We start from the raw sequence: 19,583 nt of genomic DNA, 5'->3' as shown, positions 1-19,583 counted from the left end.
AAATTTACTGCAGGAAGATTGATGAAACAGATTTCAAATGCTAAAGATCCAGTGAAGTCTCCCTAAAGCAGAAGTTTTACATTGATGAGTTACATTATTTTACAAGTTTTACATTGATATTCTAACCAACTGTAGGGTACCAGGCTGGGGATGAATGAACTATAAATTTCATTATTAATGTGTAAGAGGGTACTTGCATGTTGCAGTTTTGTATTAGTACAAATAAACATTCTTTATTTAAATGTTTCATCAAGGAACTGGAATTACAACAGGCAAAACAGGAAGCTGTTTTTCTTTTTATATACTACTAAACATGGTTGCTTACAATAAAGCACTTTAAATTCCTTTTAGTACAACCAAAGAGACTGAATTTTAAAAGACTCAGTTGCTTTATGATTTCAGCAACAATATACGTGAGTTAGAGATGTAAATGCACATTATGTTCTAATATTGACAAGGCACTTTATCACCAAATGTCAATGCAAAGGCAAAACTACTCAAATAAATTCATTATGACATTTTCTGGGTAACTATTATGCAATACATTTGATAAGATAGTTTTGTAATTAAATATTTCATAAGTGACAAAATATGTATTTTATGCATGATAATGAAAACATGTGCAAGTGTGCAGAATATCTCCAAGAATGGTATATATTCCAATTAATATTCATATCATAATGTTAACACTCACAGTTCATGCACATCTGTAAAAAAGTTCCAAAATATAAATTAAACAGACTGTCAAGTTCTAATTTCTGCAAATTAAGGGGAGAGATGCATCCACCAAGCCTCTTAATTACTTCAGCATGACTTCATATTTCAGCTAAAGCAGAGCGCAGCTGCAAGAATAAAGTCTCTATCCAAAAAGTATGTGTAAAATTTGGAGAATATCTGCCAATTGCCAAAAATAACACAAAAATAGAATAAACTATTCTGGAACAATCAAGGGAGTCGGAAACCAACAGAAAGCAAAGAGGAAGTAAAGTGCTATCAGCAGGGAAATTGCTGTTGAAGAGAGAAGAAAACATAATCTCAAGTGGGAAGAGCCTTTACTGGAAAAAAACATTCTACTATCATAGCAGCAGAAGTCTGTAACATTTAGTTCTTATAATTTATTCAGGTAGTCCTCGACTTACAACAGTTCATTTAGTGACCATTCAAAGTTACAACAGCACTGAAAAAGTGAGCTAAAACCATTTTTCACATTTATGACCATTGCAGATCTGGTCACATGATCAAAATTCAGATGCTTAGCAACTAACTCATATTTATGACAGCTGCAGTCACGTCCAGGGGTCACGTGGTCCCCTCTTGCAACCTTCTGACAAGCAAAGTCAACGGGGAAGCCAGATTTACTTAACAACCATGACACTAACTTAACAACTGTAGTGATTCACTTAACAACTGTGGCAAGGAGGGTTGTAAAATGGATTAAATATTTCACTTAGCAACAGAAATTTTGGCCTCAATTGTGGTCATAAATTGATGACGACCTGGATTACAAAAGACATTATACCCCATTACATTATCGCTAGACAAAATTATCTCGGAATTAATGAAATATGCAGTGAAGAACTTTTACTCAGCATTCATCTGAGTAAACTTCATCTCATACTTCATCACCACTACAAAACACATTAGGATCCTAACCTCACTTATAAAAATGGAGTAGAAATGAATAATTTATTCTCATCCTATGCATTATCAGTCCTGCAGAGGGGAAAATCTCAATCGTATTCATTATAATACTGATCTATATTCAAGAGGCACAAATCTATATTCAAGAGGCCAGTTTTAATCCAGATTAAGATAGGTCTAACCCACCCATCCCTTATATTCAGGATTCTCTACAATTATCCTCTTACACATCTTTCAAACTTGAGCACTTTTCAATAGCTAGATGCAGTTATGGGACCATTCCTCCAAAATCCAGATTAACTAATCCCCTTTAAAAAAAAGTTTACTGTTGAACAAAAGTTCTTCAAATCAATTAAAAACTATCAATCATTTGAAGCCATGTTAGCAAAAAAAAAACCAAAATCTACCGCAGGGCACACAAATATTTGCCATGTTCTCAGTCTTAAATTTTGCTCTCAAACATGTTAATGATTATCTACAGAAATTAGGGTCTGCATTTCCATTTCAAAATACCCCTTGTTGTTAGTTGCAAAGTCATGTCCGACCCTTTGCAATCCCCATGGACAATGTTCCTCCAGGCCTTTCTGTCTTCTACCATCCTCTGGAGTCCATTTAAGCTCATGCCTACTGCTTCAGTGATTCTATCCAGCCACCTCATTTTCCATCGTCCCCTTCTTCTTTTGCCCTCAATCTCTCCCAGCATGAGGTTCTTCTCCAGGGAGTCCTTCCTTCTCATTTGGTGGCCAAAGTATTTGAGTTTCATCTTCAGGATCTGGCCTTCTAAAAAGCAGTCAGGGTTGATCTCCTTTAGGACTGACCGGTTTGATCACCTTGCAGTCCAAAGGACTCGCAGGAGTCTTCTCCAGCACCAGAGTTTCAAAGGCCTCAATTCTTTGGCTCTCAGACTTTCTTATGGTCCAACCTTGACAGCCATACATTGCAACTGGGAAAACCATAGCCTTGACTATACGCACTTTTTTTGGCAGGGGGATGTCTCTGCTTTTTAGTGAATACCCCTAAAACTATTCATTTCAGGATGTGTGTCTGTGTGTGAGCGCACACCCTTACAATATAGTAGAAACGCAAGGGCTGAGTAACACAAACGGGCAGAGTGTGTTATATTCCGCAATTCACTGGAAAGAGGAATAACTTTTTAATCACAAACTTTCCCGCTTCGGACAATAAGTCCTGTGTGTATTTTGTCTCTTGCATATCGGGGGATTTGGCACCAGGGTTTCTCATCTTTAGGCAAAGCGGAGTGTGAACTTTGTGTAAGGGAGCCAAACTCTCCTTTTAACCCCCCAGCCACCTTGACTGGGAAGGAACGGATGGACGAAAGTACGTCCTTTTGCCCCCAAACCGCAACAGCCTCTGAACAAGCTGTGGGCACAAGCTAAGCTTCGGTCCCGGAGGAAAGAACCATTCATTCCGCCGGGACGTGGGTGGGGGGAAAACCTTTCGACGGAGAGGGCTTGGCCATTCTCTTAAGAGCCGGAGCACCATTGCAAACGCCCCTCCGCAAACCTCTCCATTGGTTTGGCCGGATTCGGAGCCAAGGTCCTCACTGCAGGCCTTCCCCACCCCACCTCTTACTCTGAGAGCCGTCGTCAACGCGGTCGAATTCCCAATCCGGCGAGAGGGTCTCCAGCGCCATGACGAACCCACACCCAACGGTGGTGGTGGAGGCGGCGGCGGCAGCAGCGGCAGGAGCACCGCTTCTACTACAAAACACGGGATTTCCTGCCACGCCCGCAAGGCCTATTGGGCAATGTAGTTCTCAGATTTAGAAGGAAGCTGAATGGAGAATGCGTGTGGCGCGTTCGGTAGCGGCTCCTGGCGGACGAAGCGTCGATAATGTGTAAGAAGAATGGCTGTGATTACTTAGGTGGCGGGTAGAGGGCGATATTGCTCAGCTTTTACACACACATAGTGAATTGATTATCTTGTGACTTTCGTCTTTGGTCTCAAGGAAAAAATTACGGTTCCTGTTACTAATAGTCAATTTATAATACAGGATTTGTGCCTGATGTAACATGAGGCCAATCCCCTCCTGGTGAATTAAGCAACAATTCAGAATTCTCAGCTTTTATATCCTGTACTAGCTTGGCAAACAATGTAATACTGGAGAAAGATAACAAAAGCCAAACCTTGATAGAATCTTAATAATAATAGTGATTTCCCTCTTAGAGTTATCAAACCTTTACCAAATAAATATTTGATACAGTCGACCACACATGATTTGTTTGCTAGGGAAAGTGATATGTCAAAGAGAGTAAATGGAACATGTGCTTAAAATGTTAGTAGTCAAGAAAAATAAATGAAGCTGTGCAAATGTTGATGCTGGTCCTGAAAAAGTGCTAAAAAATGAATGAATGCTTATGAAATGGAGTTTTCAAATATATTAAACTTCATTTGCGCCTGACAATTGGAAGATTTATACTGCTGAGGCTGTTAGCAAGAATAAATGCAAAAGTTATAGGGGGATTAGATTGTTAAGGGCGCCTGAAAAGGTATTTTGCAGAATTTTGACTGAAAGTGTAGATGACAATGAGCAATAAGCACACTACTGTAGCGATAGTTGACGCAAATGCTATTTGTACAAAACATCCCTTAAACCAGGGGTGTCAAACTGAAGGCCTAGGGGCAGATCTGGCCCGCTCGGTGCTTAGATCTGGCCCATGGGGCCACTCTGGAAACAGTGAAGGACTAGCCCACGGTGCTTCTGTCAGCAAAAATGGAGCTCGGGAGTCAGTTTTCGCTGGCAGAGTACTCGGGCCACCACAGGCGCCCCCGATGCGAATGACATCGAGCTGGCCACACCCACCCCAGCCATGTCTCTCTGTCCCCCCAAGGCCAAACACAACCCTGAAGGGGCCTTCAATGAAATAAAGTTGACACTCCTGCTTTAAATAGAGAGATTGCTATGGCAGAGTTCCCCAACCTTTTCAGCTTTGCGGACGGGGGAGGGAGGGGAGGGAGGGGAAAGGGGATAGTTCCAAACAAGAAGCAGCAATTGTCCTGACTCACGCACAGCTGTATTTGCGTAGGTGGTAAGCACATGTGCCTGCTGTCACACATGCACATATGCTCTCCCATCGCTTCTGCAGCCCAGTTCTGAACCACACACAGCCCAGCAGTGGGCCACAGCCTGAGGTTTGGGGACTTCTGTACTATGGTATAGCCCTTATTGTACCACCCTCATCCTATTTTTATTTTTATTTTTTTTTATTTTGCGTAGTTTGCCCATGTCAGAGTAGTAACTCTAAATGGAGAGCCGCAGCATATAAAAACACAATTTAAATAATATCAAAAGAGCATAAGGCAGCCAAGATAACTAACTTAGGAAGGACAGTGAAACTTGATGCTGAGCATGAATGTGCAGGTTAAAGTCCATTTCTCCAGCATGAAGCATATGAATGTGAGAAAATTTATACTGTAGCTACTGAAAAGTTAGGAAAAGTTTTTCCCATCCTTAATGCATCAGCTTGCAGTAGCCCAGGCAAAAATACATAACTTTAGTTTAATTCCTCAAGAGGAGGCACATGTTATCTATAGGAAGGAGAATATCAACAGGTTTAAAAAGGCCAAAATGGTGACTGTCTGTACAAACCCCCATACGTTGTCTATGTTAAAGAGGAAGACAATGATTTATCAATGGTGGATGACTTAGCCTTAATTCCAAATGGGGTTTTTAAATTGGACTTTGAAACAAAGCATTTTTATCTGAAAAAAACAGTTGTTCACCTAAAGTTATTACTTTCTTTCAACACCTGGATATTTTTTCCTTAGGAACAAATACACATACATATAGTTTAGGAAATAAAAGTAGAATAGCTGCACCACGCCTTTTAATTAACAGAACTAGGAATTCTGGAATTCTTTGGGGTAGTTAACTTCTCTAAATAATGTTTATAGTTTGCTTTTCTTTATAAAACAAAGTTCAGGCATCTGATATTAAACGGTGCAAAGAAATCTTAATTGTTATTAAGACCCTTTCTTGCAATAAAACCCAAAGATGGGTAATATACAATTCAATGTGTAAAGAGAGGCAGAATGCTAGCATGCAGTAGAAGTTTAAAGTAATGAAAATAACTTGGCATGAGAGAAAAGTTAATGTGGTTTTTAATTCAAGTATAATCTAGATAATATCAAATATCTCATCAAGTAATAAAAAAATTGCCACAATAGGGAGAGTGTGTATCATTCTTTGTCATATAACCCAAGTACAGTAGAGCAAAAGAAAAGAAAATCGGGACTAAAACAAGAAAAACAAGCTGCCTGTGAAAACTTGCTTAAGAGGTTTTCCTAACTGTGAGAAAAATTCTAGTGTAGTGAATTGTCAGAAGATAAATGAGAAATTGTGTTACAAAGTAGACAAGCAAAGTAGACAAGCATTCACCCTGTAGGTCTAATGAAATGTTCTCCAGTGAAATACAACCATGTCTTGTAATATTCCCAGCTTTCTCCAAGACATATTGTATTACACAGGTAGTCCTTGATTTACAGCCATTCATTCAGTGACCATTTGAAGTTACAATGGCACTGAAAAAAATGACTTATGACCATTTTTCACACAGTTGCTAAATGAGACAGATGCTAAATGTGGGGATTGCTTTTCAAGGGTTGGGGTGGGTTTGGGTTTTGTTTTGTTTTTTGAGAAACAGGGCTACATGGTGTCTTTGGGCAGGTCTGATATTTATTTATATATTAACAGATTAACAGAGTTGGAAGGGACCTTATAGGTCATCTAGTCTAACACCCCCCCACCCCGCTCAAGCAGGAGACCCTACACCATTTCTGACAAATGGCAGTCCAATCTCTTCTTGAAAGCCTCCAGTGATGAAGCTCCCACAACTTCCGAAGGCAACTTCTATTCCATTGGTTGATCGTTCTCACTATCAGAAATTTCCTTATTTCTAGGTTGAATCTCTCCTTGTTCAGTTTCCATCCATTATTCCTTGTCTGGCCTTTGGGTGCTTTGGAAAATAGCTTGACCCCCTCCTCTCTGTGGCAGCCCCTCAAATATTGGAACACTGCTATCATGTCTCCCCTGGTCCTTCTCTTCACTAGACTAATTAATTAGTATGGAATTGCGCTGGAATCTGTACCCTCCTGTCCAGAATAGAGGACAAAGGTAGGCAGGAATTGTATGGAACGTTTTTGGTCAAAACTGGAAACAATCTCACCAGCTTGTTTAATTGATTGTTCCTATCGAGACCAAGCAAACTACTTCCCCCCTCTGTTTTGAAGGCAGGAGTAACATCTGTCCTTCTCCAGTCCTGTGGGAGTAAGCATATCCTCTGATGTCTCAAATAATCACCAAAAGGTGACATCTGCACCTTACTCCAAGACCCCCCATGGTAATGGAGAGAACATAGTCATGAAAACCAGTTCTCCCTAATTCTTGACTATCTTAAATCTTCTTCCTTTTGTCATAGCTAGATCCAGATGTTAGAAATTTGAGCAGGAAAGTAGATCTTCCCCATCTATGTGCAAACATTTATCACAGCTCATTCTCTCCTGCATTTTATGCACTGGGAGCACAGTCAGTGCAAGGAAAGCCAGCCAGGCCTTAAGAGGAGCGTTGCCCACATGCTTTGTTCCAGAGGGGTGTCATTTGCACGCAACTGGATGTCATTTGCACACCCAGCCAGCCTTAACCAATGGGTGAAGGAGATAGGAAAGGTCATCTAGCCTAATAAGAGGGATGCTAGCTTGGAAAGGCCCAGTAGACAGAAGTAGGTGAAGAAGACTGTGCCTACATCATAACCTTCTCTTGGTAAAAAAAAAAAAATCTGCACCTGTTGAAAATCTGCTCTGTCAGGTAACAACCATGATTCATCCTCACCCAAGCCTAACCCAGATTCGGAGGCAGCCTCCCTGCTCTAAAAGCGTTCAGACAAGCAGGAGTTTTTCTCCCCGTCCTTCGTTTCAGATTCAGGTGGTTTTAAGGAGAAAGGCCTGGGCGCCACCAAGCGCGGCCCCGCCGCTGAGTCGAGCCCCCCTCCCCGCTTTTGCGCGCCCCCGTCAAGCTCTCTTTTCTCTGGCTCGGAGCCAAAGGCAGCCCGCTTGGGTTGCATCAGACGAGACGCTTCTGCCGCTGCTGCCGCCGCCGCGTCCCTTGCTCGCCCAGCCTTTAGGCTCACGACTGAGCTCCCTCTTCAGGTGATCCATCCTGCCTGCTGGGGCAAGCGGGCGGCTGGTCCTCGGAGCTGCTCTCCTGCAAAATGTTCTCCAAAAGCAACCACTTGCTTAGGAAATTCTCCACCACAGCCAGGGTGAGTAGGAAGGTGGGGACGTGGACAGGGGCTTCGGTTCTAAAGGGCAGAAAAGATAGGATGCTTGTCCGTTCCTCTTCCTCCCTCGCCTTCTTCCCCTCCTCTCTCTCCCTTCTTGCTGCCCGGCTGGCGGGTGGGCAGATGCTTCTCAAAAAAAAATGGGTTTCTGGGACAGACAGGTCAGGTTTGAGGCAGCATTTTGGTTTGCCAGAGAGATTGGAAAGGGGGGGAAAAGGATGGGAGGTGAGGCAGGAGAACTGTAGTAACGTGAACAGAGGGTGTTTTGTTTGGCTTCTTGCTGTTGTTTTAACAAAGAAGAAATTCAGCACAATTTGTGTGCTGGTGTTCTTCCCAAAGCTTGCCAAAAAGTTTCTGCTTCTGTAGGATGCTGTCAGCCTGAAAAAATAGCTCAGCCGTCATGACTGTGTAGGATAATCCATCCATGGGATAAAAGGCATTACATTAGGCTCCCTGGGAAAGATGGGATGGTTGGATTCCCCCCCCCCCAAACTGGTGTGTGTGTGTGTGTGTGTGTGTGTGTGTGTGTGTGTGTGTGTAGATGCATATGCAGATACATGCAGCAAGCAATCCATTCCTTCCAGACTGATACATGTGTCATAATTCCTGGAGCTGCTCAAAAGAATGCCTGCTTTAGACCTGGAGATGTTGCATTTTATATCTAACTAGTCATGTAATATTTACCTTAAATTATTTCTCACATTGTATGCCACCATTCTTCTAGCACAGGGTCCTTCACATCAGCCTTGCCCGGTAGGCTCACATGAAAGAGATCAGAATCAGCTAACTGGTTTCATAGTAAAATCTGCCTTTCTAATAATTTCCCACTTTCCGCAATTTCAGCCCCTCGAAAGCACTGGGGACTGGAAATCTGCAAATCCCACACTATCCTGACCCCTTCTGACTGGGAATTATGGATCTCTTTCCAAATGGGGAAAGGTTATATTATAGTTGTGTATTATTTTCTTACTGATTGTGCAGTTAACTTCTTGAATACTATTTTGCCTTAGCATGTGAAAAGATTTTATTTGGAGCCTGAGCATTTTCCAAGGGGTTTGTGGGTTTTGTTTCCCCACAGAAACCACTTTAACCCAGATGTTTTAAATATTGTGTGTGCATGAGAAATGAAGTTCTACCAGCATTATTTCTTCTGGAGGCATACCGTACGGTATGGTATTGTCACAGAAAACACAAACGTACTAAACAGGACTAATGCCCTGAAATGTACTTCTGTGGGATTTGCACTGAAAGTCTCTTTAAGTTCTTTTCTTACTCGATTGTTTCTAATTCTGTGTGCAAATTCACAAACTCATCCAAGTATCTCTTGCTTTATTGAAGGGGGGGTTGCATATGTGCTTGACAACACATATGTTTAGTGAACTGCCAGATTCCTAAGCATTTTTTTAAATCCACATTAAGGAACGAATATAGTAAGAAGGCTTCATATGAGCTCCCTGGATTGCATCAGGAATGTTAAATATGAGAATGAATGACTGACGACAGCATATTGCCTCTGGATAGACTTTACGAGCTTTTCAGCTGTAAGCAGAACAGCCAGTAGACGTGGAAGTGATCACATGTCTTATGCTTTAACCACATAAAGACTCTTCCAAGCAGCCATATATTGCAGCCAAAATTATGTATATTTAGCTATTCACTGGAAAGCCACGTCCAAGAATCACAGTATAAACCCTTGTGCTTAAATTTGGTTTCTTAAGACTTCTGTCAAAAAGAAAAACTCTTAGTTTGATTTTTTTCTCTCTCTCTCGTGGATTGCCTTACTGGCAACAAGGAACTTAAATATGACCCACATCCAGACCCATTTAGATTCCTGACTAGATGCCTTGCCATTTCCTTATATACTCATTTGTATACGCATGCAGTGAAATAAAGGGCTTTCAGGTTTGTTTTATACATAATAATTTTGTTATATTGATTTCACTTCCATAGGAAAAAAAAACCTCTTTTGATTGTATTCCCATAGTAGGCTAGGCCAGTGATTGTTTTAAATATAAATTAGAATAGAATAGCAGAGTTGGAAGAAGGGACCTTGGAGGTCTTCTAGTCCAACCCCCTGCCTAGGCAGGAAACCCTACACCACTTCAGACATATGATTATTCAACATCTTCTTAAAGACTTCCAATGTTGGGGCATTCACAACTTCTGGAGGCAAGCTGTTCCACTGATTGATTGTTCAAACTGCCAGGAAATTCCTCCTCAGTTCTAAGTTGCTTTTCTCCTTGATTAGTTTCCACCCATTGCTTCTTGTTCTACCTTCGGGTGCTTTGGAAAATAGTTTGACCCCCTCTTCTTTGTGGGATATTAAATAAATTAATTGTTTTTAAGTTAATTACTGAAAAATTATTTATATTTTTGTCATATCTGTGTGCAAAGCTGGCTGGGGAATTCTGGGAGTTGAAGTCCTCCAGGGATAAAGTTGCCAAGGTTGGAGATCCCTTTGACCAGATTACCTATAAGGTCCCTTCCAATTCTGTTACTCTGTAACTGGAACAGAATGATTATAGGGAAATTAGCCGATCTTTGGAGGGGTTTTTTTTTTAACTGAATTTGTTTTGCTTTTGAACATAGGACTACTATCAAAATAAACTAAAGCTAGCTTTAATAGGACAGAGTCTGTTTGGGCAAGAAGTCTACAAGCATTTGCAAAAAGAAGGGCACAAAGTGGTCGGAGTGTTTACAGTCCCAGACAAAAATGGGAAAGCGGATCCTTTGGGTAAGTAGATAAGCTCTAATGGCTGCAGCATTTGAATGCAGAATCAATTGAACTTTTCTTATGTTCTAGTTCATGTTCTCACACCAACCTCACCAACGATGCCTGAACCCATGTGGCTTAGATATCCGAGAGTAAAGGCCATTTGTTCTGATTTAGCTCCCCAAACACAACAAAACCTCTGCAGCAGTGGTGGGTTGCAGGTGGTGGTGCCCCAGTACGGGCGTACCAGTGCTTGCCCGGAACACCAGGTACAGTTCCGGTATGGTGCTCTGGAGGGCCTGCCCGTTGTACTTACCTCTCTTTAAACTCTTAGGTGCTTCCGCACACGGCACGTACAGTGTCAGGGAAAAAAATGCCCTGGGGAAATCTGAGATCAATGGACCGTGGCTGATTCCCTTCCGCATATCTTTTGAGATATTGAGAAAAATAAAAGTCTTCAAAAGTATTCTAATTAATAAACAAACTTTAATAATAAAATAAAAAAAGTAAATGAAACAGAAAATAACTAATGGTTACATTTTGATAATGAAAGCTACGTCTGCCAAGCTGGCAGCCAAACAAAGAAGAAAAAAATTTAGTTCTGGAATGTGTAAACGCATGCGCAATAAATCACTTTCAGATAACATTTTGTTTTATGACCTGCGCAATAAAGCTTTCTTAGTTTAACTCTTGAGTGTCAGTTTAGGCAGTTCAGGCCTAGCAAACCTTTTAACATCGTGACATACAGTGCCTGCACAACCCTCTGCCGATCAGCTGGAGTATCACGGAGGCGTCGCTGGAGGATAAGCTGTGCATGTGCACCAGGGACATGCGGTCAGGGGAGGCAGGGGAGGCAGAGCCTCACCTCTCATCATGAAATAATAATATATAATAATAATATCCACGAGGGAGTTTCATATATATAAGAGGAAGAGGAGGGAGGAGGAGGAGCACGGGCGGCGGTGCCAGCTGGGCAACCGGTGGAGGCAGGAGGGTTCTCGGAAGCGCCAATAACCTTCCTGCCTCTGCTGTACTTTGCGCGGTCCTCACGACTGCAATAGACGTCCAGAAGAGGCAGGGGCTTGATGACGTCGCCGCAGCTGCCATGCATGGACGGACGGAGGTAGCCAGAGTGGCGCCGAAGCAGTCCGGCGGACAAGCGACCGAGGATCAGGCTGCCTGATCCTCCATCGCTTGCTCACTCTTTTGTCCGCCCGGACCCCTCGGCGCCACTCTAGTTACCTCCGTCCGGCCAGGCCCAGCAGCGATGTCGGCAACATCATCAAGACGAAGTGGTTTGGAGGCGAAGTGCTTTTCAGTGCTTTTCTGTGCGTCTGGCATTTAGGTAGATAGCCGGATGTCCTAAACGCCAGACGCACAGAAAAGCACAGAAAAGCAGCTGCTGTTGGAGATCGCGGAGCGCGAGCCGGCGGAGCGCGCTCAGGAAGGCGGGGAATGGGATCACGTGTGCTGGAGGATGAGGCAGCCTCAGCCTCCAGCACACGTGGTCCCATTCCCCGCCTTCCTGATGATGTCACCAGCCGCACCAGCCATAAACCTCACCGCACATCACTGGTGTGCACACACTTGGTGCAGGCGTGCATGTAGAGGACACCGTGTCAGTTGCAACCATACTGGATCCGGAATACACCACTACTCTGCAGTTAACTCAAAGAATCCTGCATTAGGAGCGCCACCAGCCCCAGCAAAAAGTTTCTCTCTCGCCACAGGCTAACAGGTCTGTCTGGCAGGGAGATGAATAGTTGTCTCTCACATCTATTTATCTCCGCCCCCTGCCTTTTATCCCCAAAGCTAGGGTGAGGCTTCGCTAGCAGCGGTGGCTTTTCCTTCCCAAGGATCGGCCCACAGATTTCCACTGCTCTCCTCTCCTCTGCCTTCTGCGCATCCGTGTGTCAGGCACTGGACCCAGCTCTTCCTCCTCTTCCTCTTCCTCATCAGCTACCTCCAGACCTGGGGGCCGTTGACTGTCCATCTGAGGACTGACAGACGGCCCGGGCTCTTCCTCTGTCTCTCTACCAGCTGCATTCCCTCTTCCCTCTTGGAGCTCTCAGGTTGCCTTGATGCTTACCCTGACTCCCATGCCTCCTCCTCTTCTGATTTGGCTGTTGGAGAGGCTGGCGGCCGATAGGCCACAACACCACTGTGATATTAAAGTAAGATGCAAGTGCAGGCTTTCTTGGCTATAGTGCTACTGAGATATCTGAATGGGATCTTGATATGTTCCTACATACGTTTTTTGCATGTATTTAGTTAGTTGAGAATGTATTGCTGCAGGAGTTAAGGCGCTAGGCTAGAAGCAGGGAGACTGTGAATTCTAGGCAGAAAGCCTCTGGGTAACCTTGGGCCAGTCATTCACTCTCAGCCCTAGAAAGGAGTCCTTGTTTAGCAAACTGTCAGGGTTCCAAATAACATTCAAAATTAAATCAGAGTCCAAGGCAAAGTATTGCTCTACGTTCCAATTTATTAAGAGAGTCATGTTGGCACATCTGGGAAAACCCGAATCTGAGCTTCCTGAGTTTTCCCCACCCAGTTGAAAGTTCATGATCTTGCCCCCACACCCACAAGTTCATCACATGGTCCAATCTTCCACTGCCACGCTGGCAGTTCCACCCATCCAGTTCCGATCAGGTGCAGAGGTGCAGAGACAAAGAATGACCTTGGATTCTAGAAAGGAATTTTATTTTGACAACATCACATTCTACTCCTTACTATTCCCCCTCCCAATCCCCTACTAATGAAACAGCATAGTAGAATAGAATATTAGTGTGGCAGGCCAAAGATCCCAAAAGGAACCGGCTGCAGGCCTGACACAAACATTCACCAGCACTGAAAAAAGTGACTTATAATTGGTCCTTGTAGTTACAGCCATCGCAGCAGCCCCACTGCCATGTAATCAAAATTCGTGCGCTTGGCAACCGGCATATATTTATGTTAATTGCAGCATCCCAGAGTCCTGTAATTGCACATTTGTGACCTTCCCAACTTTGAATTATGTCAAGCAAAGTCAAAGGAGGAAATCTGTATTCACTTAATGACCACACAATACCCTTAAACTGCAGCGGTTCTCTTAATAACCATGACAAAAAAGTTGTAAAATCAGGCGTGACTCACTTAGCAACCACCTTGTTTAGCAGTAGAAATGTTGGTCCCCAATTGTGGTCGCAAGTTGAGAACTACCGGTAATGGCAAATTTCTTCTGAAAAACCTTGCCAAGAAAGCTGCAGGAATTTGTTCAGGCAATCGTCAGGAGTCAACACACAAAAGACACATAGACACATACACAAATTCATGAATTGGCTATAACGTGTGTTTTTGTGACGTTCATTTCAACTCCATGCTGCATGTTATATTTTAGTTCTGAAATTTTTAAAAAAACTACTGACAAGCCTTTTGTTTTCCAGCCTCAGCTGCCGAAAGGGATGGAACTCCAGTCTTCAAATTCCCAAGGTGGAGAATTAAAGGCAAACCTATCCAGGAAGTTCTTGAAGCCTATAACTCGGTTGGAGCAGAATTGAATGTCCTTCCATTCTGCACACAGTTCATTCCAATGGAGGTTATTGATGGTCCAAAGCATGGCTCTATTATTTACCACCCCTCAATCCTTCCTCGCCACCGAGGAGCATCTGCAATCAATTGGTAAGTAGGCTTAATTATAATTTATTTGACAGATGGAAGGTCAGAGAGAGCCAGAGTCTAAGATGTGCACAGTCCACATTACCTAACAGTAGGGTCAATGTTGTGGCTTAGGTGGAAATAGCAATAGCAATAGTATTTAGACTTATATACCACTTTACAGTGCTTTACAGCCCTCTCTGAGCCGTTTACAGAGTCACTTATATTGCCCCCAACAATCTGGGTCCTCATTTTACCCACTTTGGAAGGATGGAAGGCTGAGTCAACCTTGAGCCTGGTGAGAATCGAACTGCCAAATTGCAGGCAGCCAGCAGTCAGCAGAGTAGCCTGCAGTACTGTGCCACCGAGGCTCTTATAACTGTGCTCAACTTCAGTAAAGTTTCCTGACAAAGGTTTTCCTGTGTAAGTCTCCTGCTTTGTTAATGGACTTGTCTAAGGAAGAAGTTCTCCAGGTTTCATCTTGTAACTTTTCCACTTTCCAGTTAATCTTTCTAGGAAAATTCATTTTCTTCCAATAATATATGTACAAAGATAGTAAGGAATAAACACTGCAGTAGTTTCAGGTGGATCATTTAATATAAGAATGGAAAAAATACATTGTTCAAAAGATTCAAGTTCTTTGCCAAATTTGCAAAGTTAATACATTTGTTTTATAGAAGTAAAGACTCACTAAATCAAGTTCATCTCACAATGATTGTATTTGGTGGCACAGTGGTTAGAGTGCAGTACTGCAGGCTACTTCCGCTGCCTGCCGGCTGCCTGCAATTTGGTGATTCAAATCTCATCAGGCTCAAGGTTGACTCAGCCTTCCATCCTTCCGAGGTGGGTAAAATGAGGACCCAGATTGTTGGGGAAAATATGCTGACTCTGTAAACCACTTAGAGAGAACTGTAAAGCCCTTATACATAAGTCTAATTGCTATTGCTTTCTTGTGGTTTTATTTGGCAAATGTATGGACATGTGTTGAATTGCCTTCTTTTCGGTTGGACTTCTCTGTCTATTCTACAGTCCTGGAATTAAGCATTAAGACAGACCCTGCTTAACCTCTGAGATCAAGTAAAGTTGACCAGTAATGAAAGTAATGAATAAAGGAGACATTTTTAAATTAAGGCATGTTTTACTTATTTTCAGGACTTTAATTGAAGGAGATAAGAAGGCTGGATTTTCAGTTTTTTGGGCAGATGAAGGTTTGGACACAGGACCAATTCTTCTGCAGAGGGAATGCGATGTTGGCCCAAATGAAACTGTTGATGACCTATATAATCGGTTTCTTTTCCCAGAGGGAATCAAAGCTATGGTGAGACATCTTGACTAATCATAAATAGTTAAAAGGTTTCATTGTACTGAGCGGTGGAGAAAAGCAGCTCAGGAAGAGAGCGCTTACTTAAACAATCTCTGCTGCGTGAGGAGGGCAAAAAAGACCCCCCAAAAATATAATGTGCTAATTAACAGTAATGGTGAACATATGACTGAGAGAGAGAGATAATACAAAGGTTGTAAATGCAGCCATTGGTTGCAAAATTACTTTTTCATCTCTGTCATAACTGCGAATAATCATAGCAATGTCAAGTCATTATGAAACTTGTGCTTTAGCACATCTGGAAGGCATTTAGTTGGGGAAGACTGCAACAGAGGCCGCAAATCTTGGAGTACCACTTTACCCTGTTCTTATGACATTGGCGCCTTTCAACAGCTGTTCTGCCCCCTAAACAGAGGTGGGTTGCTCCCAGTTCAGCCTGGATTGGGCGAACCGGTAGTAGTGGTGGTGGGAGACTCTGCCCACCCGCATAGATGCTTTAGTGCATGCGCCCGAACCTGTAGTAAAAAAAAATGGCAACTCATCACTGCCCCTAAACCAATTAATAGTAAAAAACAAAGTCCAGTTGCTTTTTGAAATAGCACCTTAGGGACAAACGTGACCTGGATGACTGAGAATCTCCACAGACATTTAGATAAATGGGCATCTGTATGTCATATGAAAAGAGGAAAATGTGTTTGACAAGGACTGGAATGTGAATACAGTGTCTCTCCCTTTCCAGCAACCCCATGTGTGGGGAGCTATGTCGGGAATTAGAGTTTCTAAGGCAAGGAATGTTGAATACGTCAATAAATTACTACCACTAGCACCGTATATAAGAAGTGCAAAGCAACGTTTCCAATAAGCTGTGGCAGGAGAAAGCATAGCTGATTTTAAACTGGGAGGATGTAAGAATTTTGTTAGGGGTAATTAACTGTTCATAGAGGTTTCTTTCTTAATACAGAATAAAGATTCTTTGTTAACCATACCATGTAGTTAATACAGGTAATCCTTGATTTACAACCTCAATTGAGCCCAAAATTTCTGCTGCTAGGAGAGACATTTGTTAAGTGAGTTTTGCCCCATTTTATGACCTTTTTTGCCACAGTTGTTAAGTGTATCACTGCAGTTGTTGAGTTAGTAACATGTTTTGTTAAGGGAATCCGGCTTCCCCATTGACTTTGCTTGTCAGAAGGCCACAAAATATGATCCCATGACCCTGGGACGCTGCAACCGTCATAAGTATAAATCAGTTGTCAAGCATCTGAATTTTGATCATATGACCATGGAGATGCTGCAGCAATTGTAAATGTGAAAAATGGTCGTAAGTCACTTTTTTCAATGACATTGTAACTTTGAACGGTCACTAAATGAACTGTTGCAAGTTGAGGACTATCTGTAGTGAAGCTGCAGTCAGGATTAAGCCAGTTAAAGAGAGGGAGCTTGACATGCTTGTGGTTGGATATGCAGCCTCTATGGCCAGCCATATCCTAGTGTTGTGTATTTCCAAAACTTCTACAGGATTCAAGAGCTCACCTAATGTCAGCACTGCTTTGATAGGTTAAGTTGTTAAAAAAATCCTAGATCAATCAAAGCTGCTTTTTTGTTGTTGGTGTTTAGATAGAAGCTGTGCAGCTAATTGCTGATGGCCAAGCTCTTCGAATACCTCAGTCTGAAGAAGGTGCTACCTATGAAGGCATCCAGAAGAAAGAAAATGCCAAGGTACATTGAGCAATAGAGCACTGTTCTTTGAAAGCCAGACATCTCATGAGGGGAAATGGGCTACAACACATAGGGTGGCTTAGTGTTTTGCACTAAGTTTTCTTTACTGAACAAGCCATGATTGGCAGAATATGCTAATCTGCAATGTTTGGTTTTGTTCCAAGCATTCCAAGCCCCCCAAACAAATTACATGTTGGCTTCCTGGGATCTGGTTTATTTTTTCTTCCAACAGACTAATATGGCCATCCCTCTAAAACAATGTTTCTCAACCTTACTAATCTCAAGAATTGTGGACTTCAAATCCCAGAATCACCCAATCAATAAAAGTAGTAGAGTAATGTAATGTTTGAATCAGTGGTGGGTTCCTGCTGGATCGCACCGGATCGCGCGCGCTCCCTTTCAGCGCTCCACCTGGCTTGCGCGCTCCCTTTCAGCGCTCCACCTGGCTTGCGCGCTCCCTTTCAGCGCTCCACCTGGCTTGCGCGCTCCCTTCCGGCGCTGAAACCGGAAGTACAGCCTTGCCCCGCCCCTGGCGAAGCAACGACGCCTGCCTGCGCTCCACCAGCTCGGCTGGGAACGGAGATGTTTCCTCAGCGGAGCGGAGCGCCTGAAAAGACTTTTCAGGCACTCCGCTCCGCTGAGGAAACATCTCCGTTCCCAGCCGAGCTGGTGGAGCGCAGGCAGGCGTCGTTGCTTCGCCAGGGCCGGGCAAAACTGTACTTCCGGTTTCAGTGCCGGAAGGGAGCGCGCAAGCCAGGTGGAGCGCTGAAAGGGAGCGCGCAAGCCAGGTGGAGCGCTGAAAGGGAGCGCGCAAGCCAGGTGGAGCGCTGAAAGGGAGCGCGCGCGATCCGGTGCGATCCGGGAGGAACCCACCACTGGTTTGAATTAATAATTTATTGTAATGGTAATAACATATTAAACTCATATGCTGCCCAACTCCCAGTGATAAACCAGGATTTGTCTTTCAGACAACCATAGTGGGGAAGGGAGGAGATTGTTCTATCTTGATTTGTTTGTATCCTAAAAGCCACTTATCTTAAATAGGAAGAGATCAACTTTGCCTCTTGGTTTCCTAGATATTTTGGGATCAACCAGCTTTATCTTTGCATAACTGGATCAGAGGACATGATAAAGTACCTGGAGCCTGGGCAGAAATCAATGGCCAGGTAAAACATTACGAATTATAAACTTACTTTATCTACCTTGGGATAATGAGTCCTTTATGTATATTAAATAATGATCAGAAATCCATTGTCTTGCTACCATTATTATAATATTATTATTGGTATTGTTTGTTAGATGTATGCTGCATTTCTTCAGGAGCAACAGCCCTTTGTGATTGAGTTAATGAAAGAGAGTGACAAGCTCATCGTCCTGATGATCAGATTTCATTGCACAAACTCAAAAAGAAATTGTTAGGAAATGAGGAATAATTTGATAATATAACAAGATAAATGTTGGTAGTAAAATATGCTGATGACTGAAAAAAAGTCGTGCATTTTCTCTGGAATCAAACTTTCTTCTATAGGATTTTTATTTAAGATAAGTTGTTCAATCTCACTATAAAATACTTAGATTGAACAACCAACAAGAAGATGTAGAAAGCGATAAAGATCCTAGAGAGGAATATGGGAGGAAAGAAGAAAAGCATAGTAATTAAAGTAGTGAAGCGGGCAAGAGATGATGGATAGATGATTTCTCTTTTTTGTCGTTGTTTTGATCTGCTTTTCTTTTCCTCTCTCCTTTCTTTCTTTCTTTTTATAGGTAGGTGACATGACTAGAAGTTAGGTAGGATTGAAAGAAAATGTTTTTTAAATAAAGGGTGACATGCTTAAAAGTTAGAATAAGAATCCATAGCTAACGTTATGTTTGTAAAAGAAAGGATAAACTGTAATTGGTTTTGGTTTATGTCCACCTTCAGTAACAATTTAAAGTAGTCTTTCCGGTCTAATTGGAAGGAAAGAATAAATATTTTACTTCTATAAAATCCTTTCACTTGCACAGAGCTACTCATTGCTCCTACTCTTTGCTAAACCATACATAATAAAGATTATCTTCGTTATAGATGGTTACTTTCTATGGCTCATCCATTCTTGATGGCTTAACACCTTCAGGTGAAGAACTAGAAATACAAGGTGCTGCAAAACCTGGTCTGGTAACTGACAAAGGTCTGGTTCTGTTTGGCAATGATGGAAAGACGGTAAGCTTTTAAAGATACAGTGCTATTGAACCAGGGGTGGGCCGCTACGGGTTTGCATGA

General features: G+C 42.6%; 2 protein-coding genes across 2 annotated transcripts in view; one reads left to right on the top strand and one right to left on the bottom strand.

Annotated features, from left to right (window-relative positions):
* Positions 1–3,400, bottom strand: part of WASHC4 (WASH complex subunit 4) — a 44,668-nt gene extending 41,268 nt beyond the window's left edge. The window contains exon 1 of the mRNA XM_081956649.1: positions 3,235–3,400. Coding sequence (XP_081812775.1) covers positions 3,235–3,295 — 61 coding nt within the window. The 5' untranslated portion in view covers positions 3,296–3,400. The remainder of the gene's footprint in view (positions 1–3,234) is intronic.
* Positions 3,401–7,708: 4,308 nt separating this feature from the next.
* Positions 7,709–19,583, top strand: part of ALDH1L2 (aldehyde dehydrogenase 1 family member L2) — a 36,376-nt gene continuing 24,501 nt past the window's right edge. The window contains exons 1-7 of the mRNA XM_081956739.1: positions 7,709–7,919; positions 10,527–10,671; positions 14,073–14,307; positions 15,436–15,601; positions 17,222–17,323; positions 18,400–18,489; positions 19,389–19,523. Coding sequence (XP_081812865.1) covers positions 7,869–7,919; positions 10,527–10,671; positions 14,073–14,307; positions 15,436–15,601; positions 17,222–17,323; positions 18,400–18,489; positions 19,389–19,523 — 924 coding nt within the window. The 5' untranslated portion in view covers positions 7,709–7,868. The remainder of the gene's footprint in view (positions 7,920–10,526; positions 10,672–14,072; positions 14,308–15,435; positions 15,602–17,221; positions 17,324–18,399; positions 18,490–19,388; positions 19,524–19,583) is intronic.

This window comes from Natrix helvetica, assembly GCF_964273705.1.
Source record: "Natrix helvetica genome assembly, chromosome: 6".
Classification (NCBI taxonomy): domain Eukaryota; kingdom Metazoa; phylum Chordata; class Lepidosauria; order Squamata; family Natricidae; genus Natrix; species Natrix helvetica.
The sequence above is the reverse complement of the archived record's forward strand: the minus strand, read 5'-3'. Positions and strand labels throughout refer to the sequence as shown.